The sequence below is a fragment of the Atractosteus spatula genome, chromosome 12, assembly GCF_055471065.1.
Source record: "Atractosteus spatula isolate fAtrSpa1 chromosome 12, fAtrSpa1.hap1, whole genome shotgun sequence".
NCBI lineage: Eukaryota > Metazoa > Chordata > Actinopteri > Semionotiformes > Lepisosteidae > Atractosteus > Atractosteus spatula.
Genome location: NC_142717.1, coordinates 45,976,714 through 46,002,655, shown reverse-complemented (window position 1 = coordinate 46,002,655; position 25,942 = coordinate 45,976,714). Strand labels below are relative to the sequence as shown.

General features: G+C 49.6%; 3 protein-coding genes across 6 annotated transcripts in view; 2 read left to right on the top strand and 1 right to left on the bottom strand.

The window, feature by feature from the left end:
* Nucleotides 1-416: 416 nt before the first annotated feature.
* On the bottom strand, nucleotides 417-11,091 carry klhl7 (kelch-like family member 7). The gene is made up of 11 exons (XM_088929019.1): nucleotides 10,095-11,091; nucleotides 9,495-9,597; nucleotides 8,995-9,088; nucleotides 8,600-8,724; nucleotides 7,617-7,792; nucleotides 6,931-7,105; nucleotides 6,232-6,374; nucleotides 5,333-5,573; nucleotides 3,910-4,111; nucleotides 3,579-3,676; nucleotides 417-2,695 (listed from the first exon to the last, which is right to left on the bottom strand). The coding sequence occupies exons 1-11, from the start codon at nucleotides 10,218-10,220 to the stop codon at nucleotides 2,412-2,414; spliced, it is 1,767 nt and encodes a 588-aa protein (XP_088785145.1). The 5' UTR covers nucleotides 10,221-11,091; the 3' UTR covers nucleotides 417-2,411.
* Nucleotides 11,092-11,164: 73 nt separating this feature from the next.
* Nucleotides 11,165-20,083, top strand: LOC148823198 (uncharacterized). Its single transcript, XM_088929020.1, has 4 exons — nucleotides 11,165-11,288; nucleotides 12,522-12,576; nucleotides 14,878-15,081; nucleotides 15,759-20,083. Exons 1-4 carry the CDS (start codon nucleotides 11,232-11,234, stop codon nucleotides 16,124-16,126), a joined length of 684 nt encoding a protein of 227 aa, XP_088785146.1. The 5' UTR covers nucleotides 11,165-11,231; the 3' UTR covers nucleotides 16,127-20,083.
* A 1,720-nt stretch (nucleotides 20,084-21,803) lies between these two features.
* Nucleotides 21,804-25,942, top strand: part of hycc1 (hyccin PI4KA lipid kinase complex subunit 1) — a 34,589-nt gene continuing 30,450 nt past the window's right edge. For 2 of the 4 annotated variants that reach the window (XM_088929348.1, XM_088929351.1), the window contains exon 1: nucleotides 21,804-21,958. The gene's annotated coding sequence lies outside the window, so the exon portion shown is untranslated. Of the gene's footprint in view, nucleotides 21,959-22,794; nucleotides 23,071-25,942 lie in introns of those variants that run through there. The other 2 variants (XM_088929350.1, XM_088929352.1) reach the window with 1 other exon arrangement.

Genomic DNA, 25,942 nt, shown 5'->3' with positions numbered 1-25,942 from the left:
TAGTTTTGTAGCTCACGGGCGCCATCTTGTCTAGGTATTAGTACAACGTGTCAGGGTTGTACACTCTTCCCAGGTTACAAGCAGTGGTGTAGGTATTCTCTTCGTTTTGCATGCCTTATGACAAACATGCTCAAAAAATCGCTAATCATATTTACACGTGTGTATTATGTATTATATTTTATATTTCACTGATACCGCCATATGGATTGTCTCTGGTCTTCATCTACGTGGGTTTAAGTGCAATTTTGACTGCCCATAACCAACAAGTCAGACGTCTGAAAAAACCAAGTGGATGCAATTTAAAAAAATAAAATAAAATTGTGGGGTTTATCCTCTTTAGGAAAGCTTTTGTGAACAAAGTAGTTACCGTCGCAGGGTTTAAATTTCTAGTTGTAATGTAGAGGTTACAGAACACGTTTATTGAACAGTATTAATAATCTTTAATAAGAATTTCTTGCATTTTTGAACATTTGGTTACACTTCCCATAATGCATTATACCAACAACACAAAAAGTACATTTGTATTCCATTAATGTCATGACATTCTTACAATACACTGCTAAAACATTCCATTTTCCTTGTATATAATAAAATTGACCTGAATATTGGTACTTTTCTGTACTTCATAATTAAAATTACAAATAATATGATAACTGTTCGCACTTAATAGACTGGTGTTCCCTGATGTCCGTCTTGACAAAGTCCCTCCATAAAGTGACTAAGGGACAGTGCCAACTCCACAGGCCCCTGTTTGAGAACCTGCATGAACCGCTGTCAGAGCTGAAACAGAGCTGCCTTCATCGCACACCGGCAGAGTGTGGGAGCCAGCAGGTGTGTTATGTACGGGACAGACTGCACTGGAGAATAGGGAGAGGCAGACAAGCTCTTCTCACCTGCGATTCACCCACGGAGACACTACAAGCTGCAGGGAACCAGCACCAGCCGAGGGACTGGGCCGGTACCAACTGGAGGACCGGTATGTGTCCCCGCCCTGACGGCACCTCTCTTCGCAGAGGGAGCCCCAATCCATCCCCCACCCTCAGCTGTGCTCCGTGAACTCTCCACAGCCTCCGGGGAAATTCCCTGCCGGGCTGCTGCTGCTGCTGCTGCTGCTGCTGCTGCTGCCGCTGCTGCTGCCCAGCTGATCCACTGATCCCGGCTCCAACCCCCGACCGCTGGACAGAGCCCCACCTGCGTCTGAAGTGAGTACCTCCACTGATCCACCCCGGGAATCATCTTTCTCATTTAATAACGTGAAATGGTTTTTCATTTTGTAGCGCCACGACTTTCTAAAAAAACTGAAACGGTTTAAAATCCCATTTATCCTTTTTCAGTGGCTCATTCAGCATCTCCGCTTTTAACTCGTTTGTTTCCATGACTGCTGGCTCTGTAGCCCACGCTACAACAAGCCTCTGGCAGACTTGGCCCCGGTCACAGAGACCGGAGTTCACGCTCTTCCTCGCAGAGATCATGTGCGATCGCCTCTCCAGATGTATTTTGAGAACAATGGTACTGAAATTTCGACTAATACAGAAATTTGAACGAAAAGGTCAAACAGTGATGAAATAATTTTTTCAAAAGTCATTACAGTCTTGTCTTATTGAGATCTGGAGTCTTTAGCGGTAATGCAGATGTAACTCACACACTTCAACCACAAGATGTCCCCCTGTACAGCAAGAACAAGTTCTGAGCCCGTGGCAGCAGCCCATGGCGAGGGAGACAGCACTGCCACATGGGCCAGCAAGATGGAGCACAACTACAACTTAAACAGCAGTACCATCAGCGCGCAGAATTACAAACCGCTAACAACAAAAGTCGGGAGGGCCGACAACAGGACTTCGAAACCTTCTGCACCTCTGAAAATATCTGGACAAACACTTTCAGACCTGGTCAAGGGGTCAAACAGCAGCTCTCCGGAGTTAATCAGGGGGTCTCACACCCAGCCGTGCGCACGGAGAGGCCTCGCATGCCGCAGGGGGATGAAATGAGCCAGTGACCTCGGCCGACTGTGACCTGCGCCGTGCAGGGGCTGGCCGGCAGCCTCCGGGGAACACCGGGACACGGCGAGCTCTTTCCGAGCCATAACGCACTCCTGTACGGGATGTCCAGCTGCTGCCTGCCAGCTTCCAGCACTTTAGTCTTTATTTCCCAGGACGGCAGACCGCCTCTCAGGACAATTTAGGAACAATAAAAAAGAAATCTACTTCTTGGCTCTAAGCCACGATGGGAACACATTCACTACGCCCATCCCTCTGTGTCAGGCTGGGGGCTTACAACAGAGACCCCGTTTTACCGGGAGGAGATCCTTTCCAAACGGGACAGACACTTAAAATGGGCGCCGGCGCCGAGCGCGACGAAGGCCGCCCCGGCGGGGCGCAGGCCCCGCGCGATGTCGGCGCCACGCCCCCGGGTCACGTCTCGTGCGTGTCCTCGTTGGCGCCGCACGTGTCCACCACGCAGATCAGGCAGCTGGTCACGGGGAAGGCCCGCACCTTGCTGCAGGCCACCCACTTGTCCGTCTCCGTGTAGTACTCCAGGATGTGCCCCAGCCGCCCCACTCCCTGGAAGCCGGCCAGGACGTAGATGATGGAGCCCACGGCGGCACACTTGACCGTCACGCCCTTCCACGGCATCGGGGACACCATCTTCCACTCGTTACTGCCGATGTCGTAATACTCCACCGAATCCAGGCCCCCTGCAAGCACAGCAGCAACAGACCGTCAGACGGACTTACAGGATCGCGCCGCCGCCCCGCCAGCACTATCCCCACTCCTCCTCCTCCTCCCCTCTCTCTCTCCAGGGGCCTGCCGTCCCCACACCAGGAGAACGCGGACTAAACCCCTCAACACACGCCCATGACAGGACCCTGAAAATCTTAAAAGGATAGTCAAGAATAAAGAATCGCAGGAAACCAAATGATTCAAATCAAATCAAAATCTAACAAGCAATTCACCTGATTACATTTGCAGACATCAGTCCTTCTTAAGAAACAAAATGGTTCAAGTAGTCTTTTCTTCTTTTTTCAGCATGGAATAAACCTTTACTTGTTCCTAAGAAACAAAATGTCTGCCTTTTGCTTCTGTTTTAAGGAATTTCCCAGCCCAGTTACGGAATTCCAGGAGCCTGTGGAACTCCAAAGGATCTCAGCAAGGGATCTGAGGACTGGACTGGTCAGATAAGGGTTTGGTTTGACAAGGTTTCTCCTCCTCTTCTACAAAAGCTAGGCAATTCAGAATTCAGTTTTGATCACTGGCCTGTTGTATTTTAATGTTTTTTTGCAGCTCTGCTTTTTTAACCTTTGGCTCATACAGTCTGTTTCCTGGGAATTGAGAAACTCAAATCTCTAAACACCACTACAGTTACTTAAGTACAATACTCCTACAAGCTGATTAAACACAATCTCTACAGATGAAAAAGTGCATTTGCTACTAAAGCCTCTCTCAAGATACAGCTACAACCGTGTACAAACTTTTGCACTGTCACCACATGAAACATTTTAAACAGTACAGTTAGGACACAGTCTTGCTATTAAGACAATGAAACAGTTTTAGAAAATCCAAGATAACTTCATGACATACCCATTCCATTCTGCCCTCCAACAGCATAGATCTTCTCATTGACGAAGACTAAGCCGTGGTTTTTCCTGGCCTCGATCATTGGGCACAGTTCTGTCCATCTGAAATGCAATTCAACCCAACAGTTAACACTCAATGTGGAGAACTGCTGCCCGAACCCGAGATTATAGACACACCTGCTATGACAGGGTGATATATGCACTTGCATTTGACCACCACTAGACGGATCTGTTGCCAAGTAACACACAAGGTTTACAAATGGAAGTTTCAGAGCCAGCTTCCCCAGCGCTCCAGCAGCCGCGGTGGTCCCCGGGAGGCGGGCGCGGACACTCACGTCTCGGTGGAGGGGTCGTAGACCTCGCAGGAGTTGAGCACGCGGCCCGAAACGTTGTTGCCCAGGCTGCCGCCGCAGACGTAGATCAGCCCATTGGCCTCCACCATGCCGTGGCTGCAGCGCGGCATCAGCATGCTGGGCTTGTTGTGCCAGCTCTCCGTCCGGGTGTCGTAGCACTCGAAGAGGTACAGGGCAGAGTTCCCTGAAAGCAACCACAGAACAGTGAGGCGTCAGCATCAGGAAACATTGACCCCTCGACCGGCAGCACGGTCCACACCGACCCCTCGATCTCTCGTCCAGCAGCCACACCGACCCCTCGTCTGGCAGCGCAGTCCACACCGACCCCTTGATCTCTCGTCCAGCAGCCACACCGACCCCTCGACCAGCAGCACAGTCCACACCGACCCCTTGATCTCTCGTCCAGCAGCCACACCGACCCCTCGTCTGGCAGCGCGGTCCCCTCCGACCCCTCGATCTCTCGTCCCGCAGGCACACCGACCCCTCGAGCAGCAGCGCGGTCCCCTCCGACCCCTCGATCTCTCGTCCCGCAGGCACACCGACCCCTCAATCTCTCGTCCAGCAGCCACACCGACCCCTCGAGCAGCAGCGCGGTCCACACCGACCCCTCGATCTCTCGTCCAGCAGCCACACCGACCCCTCGACCGGCAGCGCGGTCCCCTCCGACCCCTCGATCTCTCGTCCAGCAGCCACACCGACCCCTCGACCGGCAGCGCGGCCCACACCGACCCCTTGATCTCTCGTCCAGCAGCCACACCGACCCCTCGACCGGCAGCGCGGCCCACACCGACCCCTCGACCGGCAGCGCGGCCCACACCGACCCCTCGATCTCTTGTCCAGCAGCCACACCGACCCCTCGACCGGCAGCGCGGTCCACACCGACCCCTCGACCGGCAGCGCGGTCCACACCGACCCCTCGATCTCTTGTCCAGCAGCACGGTCCACACCGACCCCTCGACCGGCAGCGCGGTCCACACCGACCCCTCGACCGGCAGCGCGGTCCACACAAACCAGTCCAGTGAATACTCAACACTAACTAATAATGAATTTTCCAGGTCTGGGATAACAAAGATTTTCTAATGAACTAGCAACATGGTTTACACTAACCAATCAACTAGCGGCATAGTCTCCACTAATCAACCAGTTAGCAACAGGGCAGGTCAGGAGAGACTGGGACGATCTGCCAAAACGCTTCACAGCAAATCTCTTTAATTAAACTGAACATCTCATGAACATTTCATTATTATTTCAGCGATTTCATATCGCATGCCTGGTGTTCCAAATAAGATCCCTCCTTACCCATTGAATTACAATATTTAGAACGATCTTCACGAGCTTTCGTTAGAGCTATTGATAGGCTGATTGAGCGGTCTGTGGTGGCCGACGCGTCGCTCCGAGCGCGTACCCACTTCGGAGCCTCCGGAAGTGTAGATCTTCCCGTTGGAGGCGCAGGCCGCGAGGCTGTCTCTGGGGTTGGGCGGCCCCAGTTTGGAGTACCAGCTGTCCTTCACCACGTTGTAGCAGTCCATCCTCTTGATGGGGAAGAGCTGAGAGCCGCCCAGGATATAGACAACGTTGTCCCAGAACACCGAGGCGGCATCTCTTCTCTTCTCGAAGGGGCAACGGATGTCCGTCCAGCTGTAGTCCTACAACCAGAGGCAGCACAGAGAGGGACACGCAGTCAAATCACAGATCTTCTTGGTGCTGACGGGTTGTAGATACTATGGTGGAAGTGCATTTAAAACCGAGAACAGGCGACACTTCTTTACACAAAGCGTTGTGGGAGTATGAGACAACCTATCCAGTCCAGTAGTTTGGCTTCCTTGAGGAAAGAGCTGGATGAGACCCTGGGATCAATTAGCTACTAACTACTAAATGGGCCAAATGGCCATCTTTTGTTTCTAACTTGTCTTATTTATGTTCTCAATGCCCTGTTATCAAGTGGTTTTCTAAAGGAACTGCGAAGTTAAAAACCCCCTCTTAAAGATGACGTCACCTTGCCTTAAGGCCAGTTTATTTTATCGCAGTCGGAGTTATGGTAGGCCAACATCAACAGGAATCTCCAGGTTAGATTTTACTGCAAGGAATGACCGACAGCCCCCGATAGGGAAACGTCTTGTAGGACAGATTGTCGGCCACAGTGTATTTAAGTGTCAACCTGCACGTGGAGCTCGCGAGCCGATTGCTCTGCGGGCATCTGGCCCTGGTCCTGGCGCGCCTGCCAGTAGCTGGTCGAGTCGGGTAACGGAGGGCGGGCCGGACAGGAGACCAGCCCCTAACCCCGCCCGAGCAGGAGCCGCTCACCTTGGGGTTGAAGTAGCGGCAGGACTGCGGCTGGGAGCCCCCGAAGAGCGCGATGCGGTAATCATGCTTCTTCCTCCGCGGCCGGCTGCTCTCCCCCAGCTCCTCGCGGTCCTCCGGGGACAGCAGGTGGTAGCGCATCCCGCCTGTCACACAACAACACAGGCAGGGAAGCACGCGTCTGCCGGGGGGGGGGGGTCCATCTAGAGGCAGACGCACTGCTCCATCCTTCACAGGAGCTCGTCCGCAAGGAGGACTCGAGTCTTTTCTAGACAGCGAAGCCACGACAACACACGGACCCCAAGACGCGGCTAGCGGTGGTGCTTCACTCCTCCAGCCGGTCTGCTGGTGGCCAGGCACCAGGCCACACGGGGGCTGTGCTGGAGGGGTGGAGGCAGCGGATCCCCTCCTCTATGTGAGCTATTCTGTGATCACTCACAGGAAAGGAGCACACCGATCCCTCGCCTTCCGACCGGCAGCACTTCAGCTCCTCCGTGTTCCGGTTCAGAGTTGTTCCTACATTGACTCTGACCCTGACGACAGACTAGCTGTGAGAAGACACCCTACTGTCCTGCCTGAGTCCGAGAGTCCTTCAGTGGCTAAGGGCAGGGTAAGCGACACAGGTGGGGGTGTCCTCTCACAGCTAGCCCATCTCGGCGCTGGCAGCAGCGATAAGCCGTCGGAGACCAAGAGCCCACTTACTGATAACCATCTTGAGGCACTCGGGGTTGTCCTGGATCAGCGGCTCCGCCTGCACCGTCTTGCTCAGGAAGTTCTTGGACACGAGCGGAAAGCGGACCTTGGCCAGAATGTCCACGATGTACTGCTGGCGGTTCTGCTCGTCGTACTTCAGCCACCGGACGGCCGCATCGTAAACCTTCGGAAACGGCAAGGAGACCGTTACCGTTAACGCCCACCGAGACGCAGGAGGCGCTGCCGTGAGGTTTGCGGGACCCTTCACCACTGTGGGGAACTGTGTAGTTTCAGCTTAACCTCAGGTAGAACAATGGTTCGCCGGCTCTTCCAGTATGAAGCAGCTTTTTAGAGAATATCTCACTGGTTCTGCCTAACCTGCATGCGTGCCTTTCATGTGTGATTGTGATTTTACCTACTTGTTTTAAAAATCGCTAGACATCTTCACGCATGTTCCCTGACTTTTACTGTACTGTTCTATCTTTCCCCTGAATCCTGTACATGGTGCCCTGGAATATTTTAATAAGAACACATTTACATACAGGGAACTGCGTCTGTTCTCCCCAGAATTACAATATATTCAGTGCGGGCTTAAAGAGGTGGATTTGGGCTGGGAGTCGGATGTCTCAGCCTCAGTTCCAAGCTGGACAGACTTGTGTAAACAGAGGGAAGGGGCACTGTGCCAGCTGCCTCACCTGGTCCTCTGCCCGCACGGTCAGAGTGTCCTGGTGCAGCAGGTGAGTCACCCTCTTCACGTCCAGCTGCAGGAACTCGTCCGTCTTGTACACCTCGGTGAAGTGCTGGTGGATGAAGTCGTCGGCGGTGGTCTTGAGCTCCGGGCAGTCCAGGCACTCCGCCAGCACGCTGATACCTGCGAGCAGGACGCACAAACACTCTCGTCAGGGCAGGTGTCGGATCAGAGCGGAGCTGCTCTGTTTTCTCCGCTTTGCAAGGATGGGGAAGAGCAAAGACAAATGTGTGAAAGCAGCATTCACTGGTGCACTCATTTTTTTCATGTTGGGAACTACACTTCTTGCATTGTGAGCTATCAATGTTAAGAGACAGAGGAAACATCTGGGATCATCTGCTTACTTTTAAGGCACAATATGGTCCAGTTCCAGGCTATTCTAAGGTCCTCGCGTACAAATACAAGTGCTGAGAAAAGGTATGGGAGCCCCTAGGTTGCCATTTAGCCATGATTTAGCCATTAAACATAATTGGATCTTCAAGAAAGTATCAATAAAAGATGAAGACAACCTCCGCACTGTAGTTCCTCTCTATACCCGAGGTCTGCTGATGCAAGTCTTCTCCCCCTGAAGACCAGCCTCCACACAGTGGGCACTGGAGCCCCTCCTGGACTGATTCTGTGATCCACCAGGGACTCTGTGATAGTCAGCACTTTCAAGACTCGAAGACCTGTCTTTTCACTAAAACGTTTAGTGTGTCATTTATTTCGGCTTGTGGTTATCTTCATCGTGTGCAAATGCACAGAGCTTTTCAGTTTTTCTGAAAAGTGCTTGTAAATAAAAGTGTTCACAAACTCGATGTGTTTTTCTAGTGAATGATACTCCAAAGGAAGCCAATAAAAGGTGGGGCAAGATTTAATTCAACAGAGAATCTTTAAAAGAAACTCTACCTCAGCACTGACGTCAGTTCAGAGCCACATCACAAATCTTACCCAGACAATTTGATGCATCCACCTGCTCTTTGAGATACTCAACGCACATCTTCTTGACCGGCTCAATCTGATACTGATTGGCTGCATCCAGTAGGGACTGAACGTTGTTGCTATTAACAGAGATCCTAAAATAAAAAGGCACTAAAATTACAATTAGATCTCGAGGATGGCCTCTACCTTCAGAAATCCACCCACTAGCACAACACTAAAATGATCAGTCAAAGATTACAGTTTTGGCCAAATGCTCCATGAACTTTACGCTCAGGTGATGAGGTACAGGCAGGACATTTAATGCACAAACGTAGAAATGGACATGATTTAGAAAATCAACGTCAGTTCTTCAAAACTGCTCAAGACCGATTTCTGATGAGCCACCGTGAGGCGAGATCCGTTACCTTGCAGTGTAGGCGAATTCCACAAGCTGCTCAATAATGTCTGGCTCTGCGTCCTTCAGCTCCACTTCAAACGACTTGGATTCCAGCATGTTGGCTGTGAAAAAAAACACTTGTGTTATAATGAGGTGAGGTCATTTCCCTGAGCGCACATATGGCAGGCCACGGTCACGCTCGCATTTCTGTTCCACATCCATACTGCGTGGAAAACAACTTGAGGATCCTTCAAGACCGGAACCGGGTAGGTCTGTCAGCGGTCCCAGACCCAGAAACCCTTTCACGACTGAGGACAGGAAGCACCTCTTTACACAAAGGGTGGTGGGAGTCAGGAACACTAACCGAGCGGAGCTGTTGACACCCAGAGGTTTTAAAGAACCAGCTGGATCCCTTAGCTACTCCTGGACTAGTCAGCTACTGAATAACCAGAGGCGCAAGATAGACTCCTCTGCAAAGGTACTTTTACCTCACGGGAGTAATTTCTCACGGGAGGAGTCATTACTCACAGGTGAACATCAGGCTGAAGAAGTGGCTGGCTGCGGCGAGCACCACTCGGTGTCCTGGGATCTCTCTGTCCTGCACCACTAGCACCACGTCACACAGCGTCTTCTGCTCGCGGGACAGAGAGGAACATCAGCAACAACAACAACCCTGGCAGATCACAACCTCATCTTCTGGGAAACAAACTCTCTGCACGGGGGTCAGGACCCGGGACCTGGAGCAGTGGGGCAGCGGAGCACATTCTCAGGTAGGAGTGTAGTGTCCCCGTCACTATTCTGGGGCAGTAGGACCCACACAGACTGGAGGGTGAGCGCCCCCTGCTGGCCCCTCCAACACCTCTTCAGGCAGCAGCCTCAGCTTTCCCAGGAGTCTCCCTTCCAGGTACTGACCAGGCTCACACCTGCTGAGCTCCAGCTTTGAGCTGCAGGATGACAGAGCTGCTGGCCGAACTACAACTACAGTACTGAAGCCTTTGGAGGCTCAACCACAGCTGCTGGCTGCCGACTTGAAGGATCAGATCGAGGGCTGAAGCACACCTGCGCCTCTCGGCGAACACGGAAGCGAGGGTGCGGGAGCCCCAGGCGTTTCGCGTCCCCCCCTCTCACCTGTTTCCGGAAGTTGTTCATCACCCCCATGAAGCTCGCCAGCAGCTTGGCCTCTTCCTTGGCAGCGAATTTCTTCTCGGCCTTTTTCTTCGAGCTGCAGGGCTTGTCCGTGCCGGCGGAAGCCATCGCGTCTCCCGGCTCCGCGCCCCGCAAGGACGTGAAAGCCCTCCCCGGCTCTCGCCCCGCTGTCCCGCTGGCAGGGCCTCTCGGGTCCCCCCCCCCCGAGGAGATGCCAAACCTCGGACACTACCCGAGAATGCCCAGCGCAAACGGCCCCACCGCCCGCTCAAGCCGGGCTGTCAGCAGGCAGGGAGACGCCGTGCGGTGCCCGATGACAGACCCGAGGTACTCGCCGGCGTCGGTGCAAGGCGACGGGGCTTTCAGAAAGGCGCAGACTGTTCCTGGAAGACAACGCCGCAACTGCGTAATCCTTTTGTTTCTAAGCAGGCTGACAATACACCCCGCTTGTTTATTTCCTCTCCTTTCCCACATCCCCCTGCGAGCGAGCGGGGCAAAGACTGCGCCTGGCGTGGATGATCTCGGCCAGCTCCCCCTGCCGACTCGGAGCCCCTAGTTTTTTTTTTTAACTCCTCTTCCTCTCATGTCTCCTCTGCAGCATACAGGTCCACACGCTTGTTTTGTTTTTTTTTTTTCCTTCTTGAGCTGATGAAATATATCCTACCGTGAACTGAGGCGCGCATTCTGCCAGGCAGCAACGACATTAAGTACGCAAACGCGATTACGGGTCGCTGTGCAGACTTCGCCTGTAAAAGACGCGGCTCTCAAAAGAGCTGTTCCCTCCCATAAGGCACTTGAGATTAAATGAGCCTGTAAATATGATTGACAGAAATCACTGACAGTGCATTCTGTATTATTTTATGACCCACCACACCTTCCCCTGTTCGGTGCACGATGCGACACCGCGGACGGGCCGGCCGGAGCCGCTCAGGTGTGCAGACCCGGGTCCGGCCCTCCAGGTGCTCGCCTGCGCCAGGGTCCCGTGACTCTGACGTCATTGGCATAGCTCAGCTCGGCCAAGTCTGAGGTTGTCCAACTTTGCTGCTGTTGTTCTGTTCTTGACGTGCTTTGTTTTTCTTCCCTCAACTCATCCTTTATTCTCTGGTTTTCCTTAAAAAAATGTCTTTCTTGTTTTGCTGCTGTTCTTGTCCTGCACAGGCAGAAAACCCGGCAGAAGTAAGTATTCGGGCTTCTTTTTTTAATTACAAAAAGTATATAAGTATATAAAAAGTATATATACAAGGCGCAAAAAGAGCACGAAAATTTCTCTTTCTTAACGCCTTTAAAAAATAAAAGATCTCCCCGATGCAGTTTTGCTGGAATGTGTCGGTAGGAAGTCTCAGGCGGTCTGTAGCGCTACAGCGTCGTGAAGTCCGTCTTCAGAGAGAACCCCCCCCCCCCTCTCTCCCGCTTCCACTGTCGAGCTGTGGGCTACAACACGGAGACGTAATTAAGTTTGCGAAGTCGTTTCATCAAAAGGGAATTGTAGTCTTGACATATTGGACAAGCCCAGAGTGAAAAGTTAGCCGGGACACTAGAGTCAACACTCCCCCAAAACATTACAGCTTCACTGTAACATCTCACCTTCTGCAGCAGGTAAGACGCTAATGGTGGGCGTGCGCAGCGAGGTGTTATTCCCACCTGTCTGTTGATCGTGAGCTGATCAGCTGTCGGGAGTCAGCAGTAAGGGCGAGAGAGGAGAGGAGAGGCTGCTTGAATGTCTGTGTGCCGAAGCTGCTGGAGCGGGCTTGTTACAAACAGGCCCGAGTGAGCCAATCAGTTCAAGTCATCGATCCGCAGCTCCCCTCTTCATCCCGCGCTGCAGAAACCAGCAGCTGGAAACTACTGTCCCGCAGAACAGTATCCTTGAAGATCACTATACTGTACTGACGGTTCCCTCTGCTCCGGAGGGAACAGCGCCACCTGCTGGACGGCCAGCACCGCTTACAGCACAAGCCTGCTTTCCTTAGTCTCCCATCCCAGTACCGAGCAGGCCCGGCTTGCTGAGACCCAGCCCATGGGAGCCCACTCCGGGTGCTGGGGGGGGGGCTGCTGTCCTGCAGCTTCTCCAGATCCCGAATCCCCTGAGGATGACGGAGAGCATCGCCAACCGGTCCAGGTGAGCCAGTAGCGAACGGAGGCCTGCAGGACCAGGGTCGGACTCTCCTGGGCTAGCAGGTGCTGCGGCTTCTGCCTGGGGGGCCAGCCTAGCGTGGACTGAGCCCGAGGTGCAGGAGAAGCCGTCTTGCTAAGCGAAGTCTTCGCTCCAGAACGGGCGGTATACTCTGTGATTCTGAAGCTCGGGCCTGCGGGCGAGGAGCTCCTGTCCGGCGGTGCGCGGGGCTGGACGGGAGCAGGGGGGCCTCTTCTCAGGCTGCATAAACACGCTTCACTCTCTGCTTCTTCCAGCGGCAGCCCTTGCTCCAGCCCCAGTCTGCCCGGCAGTTTCGCCCAGAAAGACACGGTACGTCAGCAGAGGCTTTTGAAATTTACATTCATTTTCAGTGCTGTAGACACTTTCATGCCGAAGAGTGCGAAGAAATGAACCACCTGCCTTCGGCCTCTCTTCACTCTTGCTCTGGCTATTCAGGCGAGCTTGAATCTCTCAGCAGCTCGCTGTGAGATGCCGATGCCGTGCGTGTCTGACCCACGATTTAAAAATAAAAAGTAGAAATCCCATTTGTTTTTTTTTTATCTATTTAGGAATCCATAAATCCATTTTCAAAGCTTGTGTACACATGGAGGTTGGAGGTTGAGGTTGGTGATGCTAATCCAAAAGACAGACAAGAATGCACGTGAGGTGCTGACACACTCTCTCGGCGTGATCGGGGTTTATTTTGTTCTGCCGGTGATCTTTACCTGAGCCGTTTCCTGAAGGAAACCAGGGCATCTGCTTCAGCAGCATATCTGGGCAGCTTGTTCCACACCCCCGCCACCCTTGTGAGAAAAGGGTTCACACCTTGACTGAGAACGCGAGAAGATGAGACAAGTCCCTTCGAAGGGAGTGACTGGGCCTGCGACTCCGGGCGCTGGGCGCTGGGGCCCAGAGGCGAGCTGATTCCCCCTCTGAGAGCTGTCCGCGGAGGGCCCTGTCCAGCAGGGGTGAAGGCAGTCGACACAAGCAGTTCATGAGTCTGTAGGGACCGTTCGGTTAACGGCATGCGCCGCAGTGTGCTATTCAAAAATCAAAAATCGACGATTCGTTTGCAACTGGATTTTATGGTGACAGCTGTTTTAGGATACAGCAGCGTTTACTGCCGAGAGGAAGTCATTCTTGCATATCTGCTGCCTAATGGCTAATCAGTCCCAGAATGCTGTGCAGCTCTTTCTGAAGGGCCGCAGTGAGTCAGGTTTAACAGCAGACAGTTGGCAAGTGGCTCTTGTTTTCTCTCCTCCAGTCAGAATGAAGTGACATGCATGTAAAGCATGGCATAAACACTGATTCATCACCATTGGACATTACATCACCTTGTTTTTATGTAACACTTAAAATATTCAAAACAGATTTTGCATTACTGTAAACGCAGTTAACAAATATGACCTCACCATCTCTCAGTCTCTCCCAGGTCCCTGTCTTTCCCAGGATTCTGACTGGAATCACCACGTACTGTAGGTTGTATTGCAATGTAGGGCAGCAGCAGTGAGAGGCCACGTTCTTCAATGAGACCAGCGCCTGAGAGTTTTGTCTCAGCTTGAAGTTTCCTTCGTAAAGGTCTCTGGCAGTAAGAAAGGGCCTGGCTCTTTCTGTCATGTAATGGTTTGAAAGCTGCAATCATCTGTAGCAAGTCTCTCTCAAGGTGTAACAAAGAGGCTTTTCAGATAATAGATTTAGAGCTTTTAAAGGTTCTGTACAACAGTGTTTTCTGTGGAATTGGAGAAGCTTTAAGAAAACCTATTGTTCCACCCCAATGCAGAGCATGACTCTCATCAGCTGAAACTCATGGAAAGGGGAAAAAGTTGTGTTTTTTAGCACATCCTGTCCAGATGGACTATAAATGTCCATTTTTCTTACATTGTGATAAATACAGAGCAGAGGAGATATACAATTTCAATGTTGGGAGTCTGCCTGTTGTTACAGTTACACTAAAGCACGCTGGTGTTTGGCAGTATCATCTTAGAGAAGCGAGGGATATTAGAGGGCATTTCAGACAACAGGCAGTGTTGTTTGAAGAAACAGATTCTGTAGTAAACTTGTGCAAGTATCTGTGTTGGCTGTATATAATATAATATAATTGAAGATAATCATGTACAGTGCATTTTAAAATGTTGCAAAGGAACAAGTAATAGGTTTATTCCATGCTGAAAAAAAGAAGAAAGAGTACACAACGTTTCGGCCGTGGAGCCTTTCTTCTTCTTTCTTCTTTTTTTTCAGCATGGAATAAACCTATTACTTGTTCCTTTGCAGCCTACGCATGCTGACGCAGCTCCCCACCTGAACTACTACATTTTAAAATGTTGTTTACTCAGCATTTTGGGAAGATTATGGCGACTGCTGTCCTCATGCTCTGTATTCCCTGCTGCTGGCTGACTAGTATATTAGGACATCTTTATATATTTTTATGTTTGATAGGATTCTATTATGGAATCCTATCAGAAATTTGGACTGCAGAACGGGGATACACATTTGTAATACACTCTTAGGCAAGGTGTAGAAAATTGAATCAGTTCTGTTTAGTGCCAGTCTGGCTGTGTTTCCCTTTAATTGCTCTGCTTGCGCTAATTGACATGATTAAAGTAATCGATGCCCGTTCCTCTCTTGGCACAGGAGAGAAATGTGGTAGGTGCGTCGTCAAGCTGGTCGGAGTGCCGGAGCTGGATCAGAGCTTTGTGGACATCGCCGACACCTTCAATCGCCAGCAGGAGGATCACCAGGCTATGACACAAAGCATAAGACAGCTGAAGAGCAGCGCCGGGGGCAGACCTGGAAGCAGTCTGAGTGACTGTCTGGAGGAAATGAAGAAGGAGCACGGTGGGTTCCAGTGGGGATCACCTGGCTATGGCTTTCCCCCTCGTCTGCTGTGCTGCAGTCACTTTTCTGTCCAGACAGCCCCGCACCACGTGTGCATTAAAACACATTTGGTCACATGGAGTTTATGAAAGAATAAAAGCAGGATAGAGTATGTAGAGGAAGCATTTCAGGAAATGCATGTATTCTGGTGCGAGGGGTGATGATAATCTTGGGTGATTATCCAGAATGGAAATATTTTAATGGGCTTTGGCTTAACCCTAACTTGTAGAATGGTTTTACTTTGATCCTCATTCTGCTGAGTATAAGAATTCGTATGTACAGCAGTAGTGCTAATGAAGCTGAGCAGAAAAAATCAAATCGGAAAGGTTCTTTTCTGTTTCGATTTTTCAAATTTTGACTTTATTTTTAACAGCTGAGTTGCGTGCTTTTTTCTCCCATTAATGGGCAGATGTTTATGATGGGAAAAACCAACGGAAATGAGTTCCGAATTGCGTGTTGTTGTTTGAAGCCCACGCAGTGTTGTCGTTGATCACTCTGCACAATCATCAGCGAAAAGGCTGATTTAAACAGTCCGTACGTCACAAAGTCTCTCTGACGCTTCACAGCTTCCTTGATGCCTGCAGTTGAGGAAAACAAGGTCAGGGTGGGTCACTCATCACGTCTCAGTTCCCTTGCAGGTGCCTGCAACATCAGCATTCAGATGAAGGGCTATGACTTCTCGCTGGTGGTGCAGCTAGACGCCACCCCTGCCAAGCTGCTGGAGGCCCAGGAGCAGGTCAGGAGGGCCAGTCAGGGGTCCAAGTCCGTAGCCGCTGCAGGCACCAAGCTGCAGGAGATGATCAGCTCTGTGCTGCAGGGTGAGGCGCAGCTGTCCCGGAGAGTGAAGGAGGCCAGCCAGGCCTACCAAGAGCAGGTCCGCGTGGAGGCCAACCTGAGGGACAACCTTCTGGAGGTCCGCAGAGCCAGGGAGCTCTCGGCCCAGTACAGGAAAGAGGCCAGTGCCCTGCTCAATGAGGTGGCACAGCTCGCCGGCATCACCCCCTAGTTCACTGCAGCACTGCAGCTCAGCGCAGCAGGATGCGCAGCTCTCATCTGCTCTGCTGTAGGACCTCAAGTGTTTCCCCTTCCTTTCGTCTGCTTCTGCACTGGAGGTGGCAGTGAGGAGCAGCAGTGAGGGCGCTGGGCTGCTGCCTGGAGGGCTGTGTGCGCTTGAGGGAAGGACTTGACTGTCTGCATCACTTTACACGCCGGTATCGGCTTTGCGTGGGTTAACTCTGCGGGGCACCTGTGGCCCACCCGGGGGCGAGTCTCACACCCTTTCTGCCTCCAGCCTGATGAGACACTAGGCATGAGGAAGGACTCTCCCTTACTTTCTACATGCATTGTAAGTGTATGCTAGATATAAATGTGTGAGCATATTAACACAGATTATTCATAGGTGTTAAAGGTATTCATGGCATATAAGATGGTGTATTATGTTTTTAAAACATAATCACTGTCAGTGTATTTTCTAACAATTGCTTGAGTTTGTACAGCAGTTAACATATAGGAGAGGACTCACTTCTGAAGGGACTTCACCACTGAAGCTCTGTAACACGCAGCAGCTCCACTGTGCAGCAGATCAGGTGGAGAACGGGGACACGGGTTCACTCTCTGAATGAAGGCAGACATTTACATTGACTTACTCTTATGGCACTGCTCTTTGGCCCTTTGGTTTGGTGTTCTGTTTGACTGATGGTGCCCGGCGGTCCTCTCGCTTGGCGAGATGAAAGGAGATCTCGCCCACACCCTGCCCGGAGCGTCGGAGAGAACGCGCTTCTCAGCTGTGGGCTCCCGGCTGGCTCGAGCATCCCTGGCTGAGCAGGCTTGAAAGGGCTTTGAAAGGTGGGCTCATCCTCAGTTGGCGAGCTCTGTTTGCACCATTTTTGAAAACCTTTTCCCTGCAGCCCTGCCAGGTTTCTAAGACACTGCATTGAACAGCAGTGGAGGCTTCTCTGGAAACGGAACATTTTATGTAACCGGAGACTGCTGTTGTGTAACACAAAGAGGCCGAGAATATCAGCTCTTTACAAGTGTTAGTAAAATTCTGGCCCTCGTAGGGACAGTATGTGTCTTTTGCGGTCTCTTCTGGAATGAGCTTTTCACTCTAACGGCAGCTGTTTATATCGGCTCACGCTGTTATTCGCATAGGACCCGAGAAGGAATGTCTGCCTTCTTCAGGCTGTGTTTAAACGGGTTGTAGCTCTGCAAGGACCCTGCTGTCACACGGACTCGCACGCTGCTCCCTGCTGCAGGGGACGAGCCCTGAAGGTGCCTGCAGCACGTGGCGGCTCGGCTGTCATCGGGAGAGCATGCAGCGCTCAGGGAGGATCTGCAGACCCGGCTCGGCCCCGAAAGCATGTCTTGAAGTTTGTTGTGCAGCTGGAAGGTGGTTGCTTCCAGTGTGCCTGACTCGTCTCTGTGTGTGTTGCTGTTCCCCACATGGTGACCCTAATTTGACTTGACAGGGTGAAGGTCGTGGTTGGAGGGTAGGAAGGGCTCACTGACTGCAGCAAAGGGCTTCCAAGAGCCTGGAGTTGAGCCATGAAGCCGCTGTTGTTGTTGATGTTGTCTCCTGCTAGCCAGCGCCTCTGTTTTCCCTGCAGGAGAAGTGCGATGGGTAGTGGGGGTGGGGAAATGTAGGCAAGTGAGCCTGAGAGAGGGACAGGCTGTAGCAAAGGGATGGAATTTGAAAATGTCGTATTTTAGACAATGGCAGTGGTTTCCACTTTAACTGATCAGGTGGAATTTCAATATGGCACACACTACCTCTGCATTTTAAGTGCCTTTAAGTATATTAACCCCCCATGCCCTTATGAATTCGTACCATATGCTTGTGCCTACAACAGAGCATCATTCTGCATGCAGTGGCGGTGTTTGTACATCCTTCAGATTTTTTTTAACACAGTGATTGTAGGAACATTCACGATCAAGGTCAACGGAGATGCACCATTTCTTTAACAGCTAATACAGCTGAGATGATGAGGTTTTCTTAGGTGGTCAGGGGAGGCAGCCCTGGTTTCAGAGATGGGTTTTGTCATTTCCTGAACACTTCGAACAATTTTATTTTGACCACTGAAGCAGGCGGTTTCAATGGAGTAGCTTGGAGAACATCAGAAATTAGAACACTAACATCCTGCAGGTCTCAAGGAGCGTACTTGGCCACTCCAGACTTAATGGAACCAGTAAATGACTAATTATCCAACCTCAGAAGTGTTATGAATGTTAAGAGATCCATGAATTAAGTCTCCCAGGCCTGGTGCTGGTGGCACCCTGTCCTCCGCAGAGACTGGGGCGGCTCAGGACCAGGGTCGAGACCCCCTGAGCCAGAAGACCTTTGGGATGCAGAAGTGATGATATGAGTGAAAGCTGATATGATAATATTTCTTCTCACTATTCAGTTACATATGGCCCTGTAGGTTCTTTTCAGAGTAGTGTAGAGGACAGTTTCTTTTATATTCTTAAAGATTAACTGAGAAATGCTTGTTTTATTCATTAGTCCAAAAAGATTTTCTGAGCATGCGCTTGTCATTAAGTGTATGAGCACTGATCGAGTGTTGTAACTAGCAAGATCTGATTTGAATAATGAACTAATTTCGAGCCCTGAAATGTAATGATGTACCGGAAATATCTTTAGTTCTTGAACACGGTGTATTTGTTACATTTTTAAGAATATTTTTAGCTGCACCATTACTGTGAAAGCAGGTTTTTCAACTGTTTTTGTTTCTTGTACACTAAATCCGCTCTGTACCCCTGTAAGGGCTTCAGTTTTGTGCTTTACTGCTCTGTATAATGTGTTAGCTCCATTAACCATCATCTTGCTTTCCAATAGCCCTAATATGCATCTCTATTTTATACACGAATATTCTCTTTACTTTAAAAAAAAAACTAATTTCTAAAATTGTTCAGTTGAAAGGATCTATATTTTCAGTTTACCACTTTTGTCAAAGCCGATACCTTGTCTCTTTTCAACACAAGGCCAGAAGAGACCCTCAGCTTCTTTAGCTACTGAAAAGCAGACGTGCTGGATGAGCCGAGAGAGCTGTTCTCCTTGGTAACTGTGCTCAAAAGCTACAGTGAATGATAACAGACAGCAAACTGACACATGAAGGAAAGGACATAAAGGAGGATTCAGACAAGAAGGGGCCACTCAGTCCATCTAACATATTTAGTCTTTAGTAGCTATAAACATTAGAACAGTTAGAAATTACAGGAAGCCATTTGGCCTGTCAAGCTCTGATGGTATCTGGTAGTTAACTGATCCGAGGATCAGTGTTTCTTCAGCTAAACCAGGGTTTCTCCTTCAACAACATGGCTGGGCAGTGTGTTCCCAACTCTAACAGCCTTTATAAGAACATAATTATCAACGGATTGAGCGGTTTTTAGTTTTAATGACTTTAAAGACGTGGTACCCTTTTTACTTTCAGAATGCTATTGCCATTGAAAATGGACCTTTTTAAACTATGAATATGTGATCATTGTTCTCTGCCCTAGCACAAATCTTTTTAATTATTCTGTTTTTGTTTGTTGTTAATGGATTTACACTCCATTCCATCGGGAACATGTGATGCATTTTTGTTCTTGTGAATCTGAGCCCCTGAGTAAAGCCTTCATTGTATATTGCTGAGAAGAGAATGTGAAAAGTTCAAAGGTTTATTTCTATAATTGCATGTAATTAGCAGATTGAATCACATTTATAAAAATGCTGCATTAAGTTAATAATGTGATACTGTGATTTTGAAGAATCAAAATGAAGTATTTTATGTATATTGTAGTTTTAATTTAAAACCTCTTGAAGTCTAAAATACTGTATATTATTGAAGTTGCTTGTTGTGTATTCATGCATTGTACTAATAGCACTTTGGTGGTAAACTGATGACCTATAAAATGTAAGGGTTACTGGTGAATTATACTTTTGACATGGTCTCTGGATTTTGGAATTAAATTTATGTTGCCGAATAAATGTTGTGGTAAATTAAATTTGTTGCAGACTCAAAACCAGATTTATTGATATTCCATATATAATAGAAAACAAAAAGGTCCTATAGCAGAATGAGTTATATATTGGATAATGTCTCATTTATCTTTTTAATAATGTTATATCATAAAATTATAATAGCATTTGTACAGAATAAAGCCGTATTTGTCATGAATATACAGTATTAAATTCCAGCATTGCATCCCAAAAGGGTCAAACAAGAGGGTCACATTTATTCACACAAAGTATCCCTTCAAATCAAATTCAGCATAAATCTTCTACAATACAGTTTCCAGACCAAATATGGGCCTCTAAAGGTTTCTTGTTTTCCTGGAGCATCAAAGGAGGGAACATAGACACACACACCAGAGCTTGCAGCTCACCACTGGAGCTCAGCAGGTGTGAGCCTGGTCAGTACCTGTATGGGAGACCTCCTGGGAGAAACTGAGGTTGCTGCTGGAAGAGATGTTAGTGGGGCCAGCAGGGGGCGCTCACCCTGCGGTCCATGTGGGTCCTACTGCCCCAGTATAGTGATGGGGACACTACACTGTAAACAGGCGCCGTCCTTCGGATGAGAAATAAAACCAAGGCCCTCACTCTGTGGTCATTAAAAAATCCAAAGGTGTTTCTCGAAAAGAGTAGGGGTGTTACTCCGGAGTTCTGGCCAAAATACCCCCCTGGCCTTTACCAATCATGAACTGTCTTCATCATGCTGTTCTGCATCATCCAGGTGGGGCTGCACACTGGTGGTGGTGGAGGGGATCCCCATGACCTGTAAAGCACTTGGAGTGGAGTGTCCAGAACAGCGCTATGTAAGTGTAAGGAATTTTGAAGACATACAGTAGCAGCATCATTATTACAGTTAACATCAGAGAGCTTTCAGAAGGCAGCAGGCAAGCGGTCATTGACCCCCACAAGTAGGGAAAAGCTGAATCTGTGACTTCCTACGGTACTTGGAGAAAATGAAGGCTTCTAGTATAGTGGCCACTAATGCCAGGAAGAGAGTAAGTGCCTTCGAACAGGACTGATCTCTCAGAAAAGAGCTAATTTATGGTTCTTACAATGCCAGCAGCTTAATATGGCGAATAAAATTAATCAATAACGCTAAACCATTACACATACAGAAGAGCAATTAGTACCAGCGTGGTGCAGGAGCTGTGTGAAATCGCATTTGTAACGGAGCATTATGGTCTAACACTTTCGCTACGACACCGGGAATAAGCTGGTTTCTGCTCACTGGTGGTTGGGTGCTTACTTTGGTAACTCACAGCGAAATAAATAGCTTTTTATAAACAATATGCACGCTGAACAATACCAAGACCAGGAGATAGAGACAGTAACCTTTTTTTTTTCGCGATTGCTATAAACTCTCTCCTTCTACAGGACGTCGAAACTTCTTTTAGAATAAATACTATTAAAGAATAAATCCTAATAAGGTTGCCGGACGAAAAAACAATAGAACCTGCAAATATTCGAAAGGCAGAGGAACTGCGCTCCGTTTACATGTCAGACAACATTCAAACAAATCGGCACCAGACCGTCCAAATTTCGGACCTTCCTAGCTGCAATAACGACACAGCCTACCCCACTAACGGAAACTGTTCTGCCACGCCCCCGGCCCTCAATTGATTGGTTCACATTTCCGGAGGGGTCCGTTTCTCTCCAATGATTGGCTGGCGGCAACTGCCACCCTCGTCCTCTGCCGGGCTTCAAGTTTGTCTGCGCGGTGAAAGTGATGAAGATGGAGGAGTCGCTGTTCTTTAATTATTAAGTGAATTTATGGAGTAAATTTATACCGCTGACAACGGAACAAAGGGAGACCGGGCGGACGGGGACGTTTGGGAGAAAGATAGCATGGTAGTAAGTAACGCCTCTTCAAGTCGACGTGCCTGATGTCATGTAACACGATTTTATTCAGTATAATGCAGGATTAGCAGATGTACCAGGGTTGTCAAAGTGCGAAACATGAACTTCTTTGATGAACGGAGAAGGCAGCCCCTGTAGTGGCATTGCTTTCTGTAATCAGAATGCTAGCTGGAGTTAAGTCAAGTTGTTTAAAAAGTTTTCTTGTTGGTTTTAAATTGGGTATCAAGGAGTTAAGTTTTTTTTCTTAGCCGTGAGATAGGCACGCCGATCGAGAGCATTTCACCTTGTTGACCAGCGGTTTGATTTCCACCTCTGTTATTCCCGAATACAGCTGGTAGACTTGCTTTGTTCGGGGTGGCTGCAGTCGATAACCCGAACCGTTGCCGTTGCATTGTTTCAGAAATATTTTTGAAAATCCATCTTTTTTTTTTTGGTGTACAGTACCCGTTTGTAACTTGCGGGACCGAGTCATTTTCTGGGGGTACAGTGTAATGAACCCCAGCTCTCCTGGGCTCGGTGGTCTCTGGCCGGATCCAGGCAGCAGCGATGCGCCGAAATAAGGCTCGTCTGGGTTATGATGTCAACGTACTGTATCTAACTTTAGAAAACAAATAAATCCGGCAGCCTGTTTTACCATTTATGTTGAGCGCGCAGGCTGCCTGTGCACAACGTGCAGGGCGCAACCCTGGTCTTGGACAGCGCGGAGGGTCCTTACACGCACGGGAACCCGGGGAGACATTTCTGCAAGCGTGTTGTTTGTAAGCACAGTAGTTGGTTTCAACGTGCTTCGGCATCCAGACCAACTCTTCGTGCAACATTTCCCCCTTTCTGGTTCCGCAACGCGCACGGCTGTAGCGCCTCGCCCAGGAGGTGCGGCACGGTGTGATACCCGGCGAACCCGGGTGCGGGTCCGAGTCCGGCACACGGAGCAGAGAGCTGGGGTGTCGGATAGCGCTGTAAAGGTGGTCTGTCGGATGGGCCAGGACGGCAAAATCGGGGCTAGCAACCAGCAAGCCAGCGGCAGAGCAGCCTTCGGTGTTGTGGAGTCCTAGACGGCGAGGTGGCCGGGGCTGCGAACTGAGATTTGTTTTGCTCAAGGAAACCAGGTAATTTGCTCACGGGGAGGTGAAACAAGTTTTCAGCTTTATTTGCATGGTTACTGGGATCTGGTAACAGACCACAGAGCAGCGCTAGTACGTGAAAGCTTTGACTTTCCTTTTGCTAAAACGTTTATGTTGATGACTATGTACAGTATATAATTAAAATAAAGCTTGCCCTGAAACAGTTTTAAGCACGGGCATCAGGTGGACTCTTGGCTGTTTTTAAAGACAAAGATGTGTTTTCTGTGGATTGTCCCCATATACATGGACAGCATTTTGAGCTGCTGTACTGTACGTAACTAGTCTCTCACGATTTTACTTGTAATCCATTTTTTTCTGGATCTGTGGTAACCAGCAGATGTCCAGGATGAGGAAATGAAGTCTGTGAATTCATGTGTGTATTGTAACGTGTGAAACTTTGTCAGTGTTTTAAAAAAAAACAAGCTGGGGTGGTTACACATACTGTACTGTTACTGGAGTAAGATTGCTGCTGCTTCTGTCTTGTGAAGACAAAAGATAAAAACAGCCAAAACATTTTCTGTACAAAAGGGGTTGGTGTGCTATACCTGAAGTCAGCTGGGCTTTTTTACTGGAACAGCATACTGGCTTCTCCTGTGTGACAGAGTCCCTGCACAAAGGGTTGCGGGAGTGGGGAACAGGCCGCCTGGCTGCGCTGATGCTGATGGATGAGAGCCTTGGATGGACTAGCCTGGCCGAGGCGCCCCGAGGGGTGGCGTGACTCCCCGTGAGCCGTCCCCGCCCCCTCCTCGCCCTGCCGCTCCGTGGATCACGGCGTTAATCCGGTCGGCGGATCAGAAGTGGGAAGGGGGGGGGAGGGGGCGAGGGCAGTAGTGAGTAGTGGACAGAAATGTGAGCAGTAGTTCTGCTGTGAGCCAGTTACTCGGACCGGATGGGAACCCACCTCGGACACGAGAGGCTTTCAAGTCCGCAGGGCCCGGGCGTCCGGAGACACCAGAGTGTCGCCAGCTGAGCGTCGCTTGAGATCCAATCCCGTTCAATATTCCCGGGGTTTTTTTTGGCACTCCCAGGTGAATAGGCTGGAAAGGGGGGGAGCTGGGCTTCGGGGTTTTTTCCAGCTGGAATTTGCAGCGGGACCAGAGCTGGCGGCGCAGCAGTTGATCCCAATCCTGGTCTCATCCTGAAGTGCGCACTATTACTAATTGATGGATGTATGCATGACTGGCAGCATGGAAAGAGTGAACTCAGTTGAGTTCATGTGCTGCCTAATTGCATAATATTTACTGGCAGGCAGCAGGCTTCCTATGGCTGCTGAGGCTGGCTGGAGAACAGAAACTCCTGCACTAATGATGGGCTGATTCCCCCTTCTCCTCAGCAGGGGAATGCAGGTGTGTCATGTGCTTGACATGGATTTTGTGCTCAGAGCTTCCCAGTTGCTCTTCAGTGCTGTAATATCTCCTCGGAGACGGGGGGCTTACTCCACAGCTCGGCTGTCAGCTCTGGTGCACCTCTCAAACGTGCCATTGCTTGAAAGAACAACTGAGTTTCGGATGAGGGGATTCTCTCAGGCTGACAGGCCTCTGGCTACATCTCTGAATTTTTTTTGCATGAAAGAAGACAGTGCTTAAGTATTTCAGAGGCCCGTGAAAAGTGCAGATATGCTTTCGAGACTTACTTTATATAAATTGCATGTCATGGTTAAAAGCACTGTATAAGCAGTGTGTGTCTTGGACATCTATTTAAAAACTGTCTCCATGTAAGCAAAATAGCTCGTTACAATGTTTGTCCTAGGACTTGGCCACTGGGATTATATTTAAGACATTACAATCCTATAAATCCCAGTGGTATTAGAGAAGGAGGAGCTTTTAGAGGTTTGCAAGCAGCAGGGAATTTAAATCACATTGCAGAGCGACAGTTTTTCGTTGCTGGTACTGTCATATTGTGTTGTCAGGAGTGGTGCACTGGTTTTCATAAATTACAGGAACTTCACAAATGGTATAGTATCATATACATTATTCATTTATTTTCCCTATGAACCAATTATTATTAACTTAAGTGTTTTAAAACACAACAAAACGATCCATCTGAAAGAGCCTCCTTTCATTTGATGAGCCTTTTGGCCCATCAAGCCTTTTTGGTAGTTAGTAGTGGATTGATCCAGCTGTTTCTTGAAAGACGTCAAGCTATCTGCCTCAACAACATGGCTGGTAGGCTGTTCCCTTCTCCCCCACACCTTTGGGTGAAGTAGTTTCTGGTTTTAAACAGTCTTCTGCGTAGTTTCCGAGATGCAGCAATTTTCCAACCCCCCTGATCGCCCCAGAGTGCTGCCCCTCTCGAATGTCCTGCCCCAGGATCTGTGAAATGATAGGAATGGGGAACTCCATGGGAACACTGCGAAGACGCTGGGATCCAGTGACTCCAGAGGAGCGGATGTGTAGATTCCCAGCACAGTGCCGACATCTTCTTAGCTCCAGTGACACCAGCCAGCCTGATCCGTTTCAGCTGCAGCGAGAGGCAGAGCACAGGCTGAGGCCAGGGAGCGTCCTTGTTGAGTGTCCTGGGACAGTAGATTTCAGAAATCCTACAGATTTTGAATATTAATGAAATACCTTTGGCATCATTTTGGCTCCACGATTATTCATGAGTGACTGGGATGCACTTGCATTGATTAGTGAGAAGATTTGACCTCCGGAATGTTAAGCCTGGAGAAGGAACTGACGCCCCACTTATTAAGAGACTTTGAGCCATTGGTATGATGGAGCAACACCCAGATGGACATACGTTTGGAGCCAAGCCCTCTGCAGCAATGAACCGAGGTTTTGTGTCAACTGCACAGGTGGACCTGGAGACGTGTCGCGTAGATGTGTAGGACGATGCACTTATCGTGTATGAGAGACCA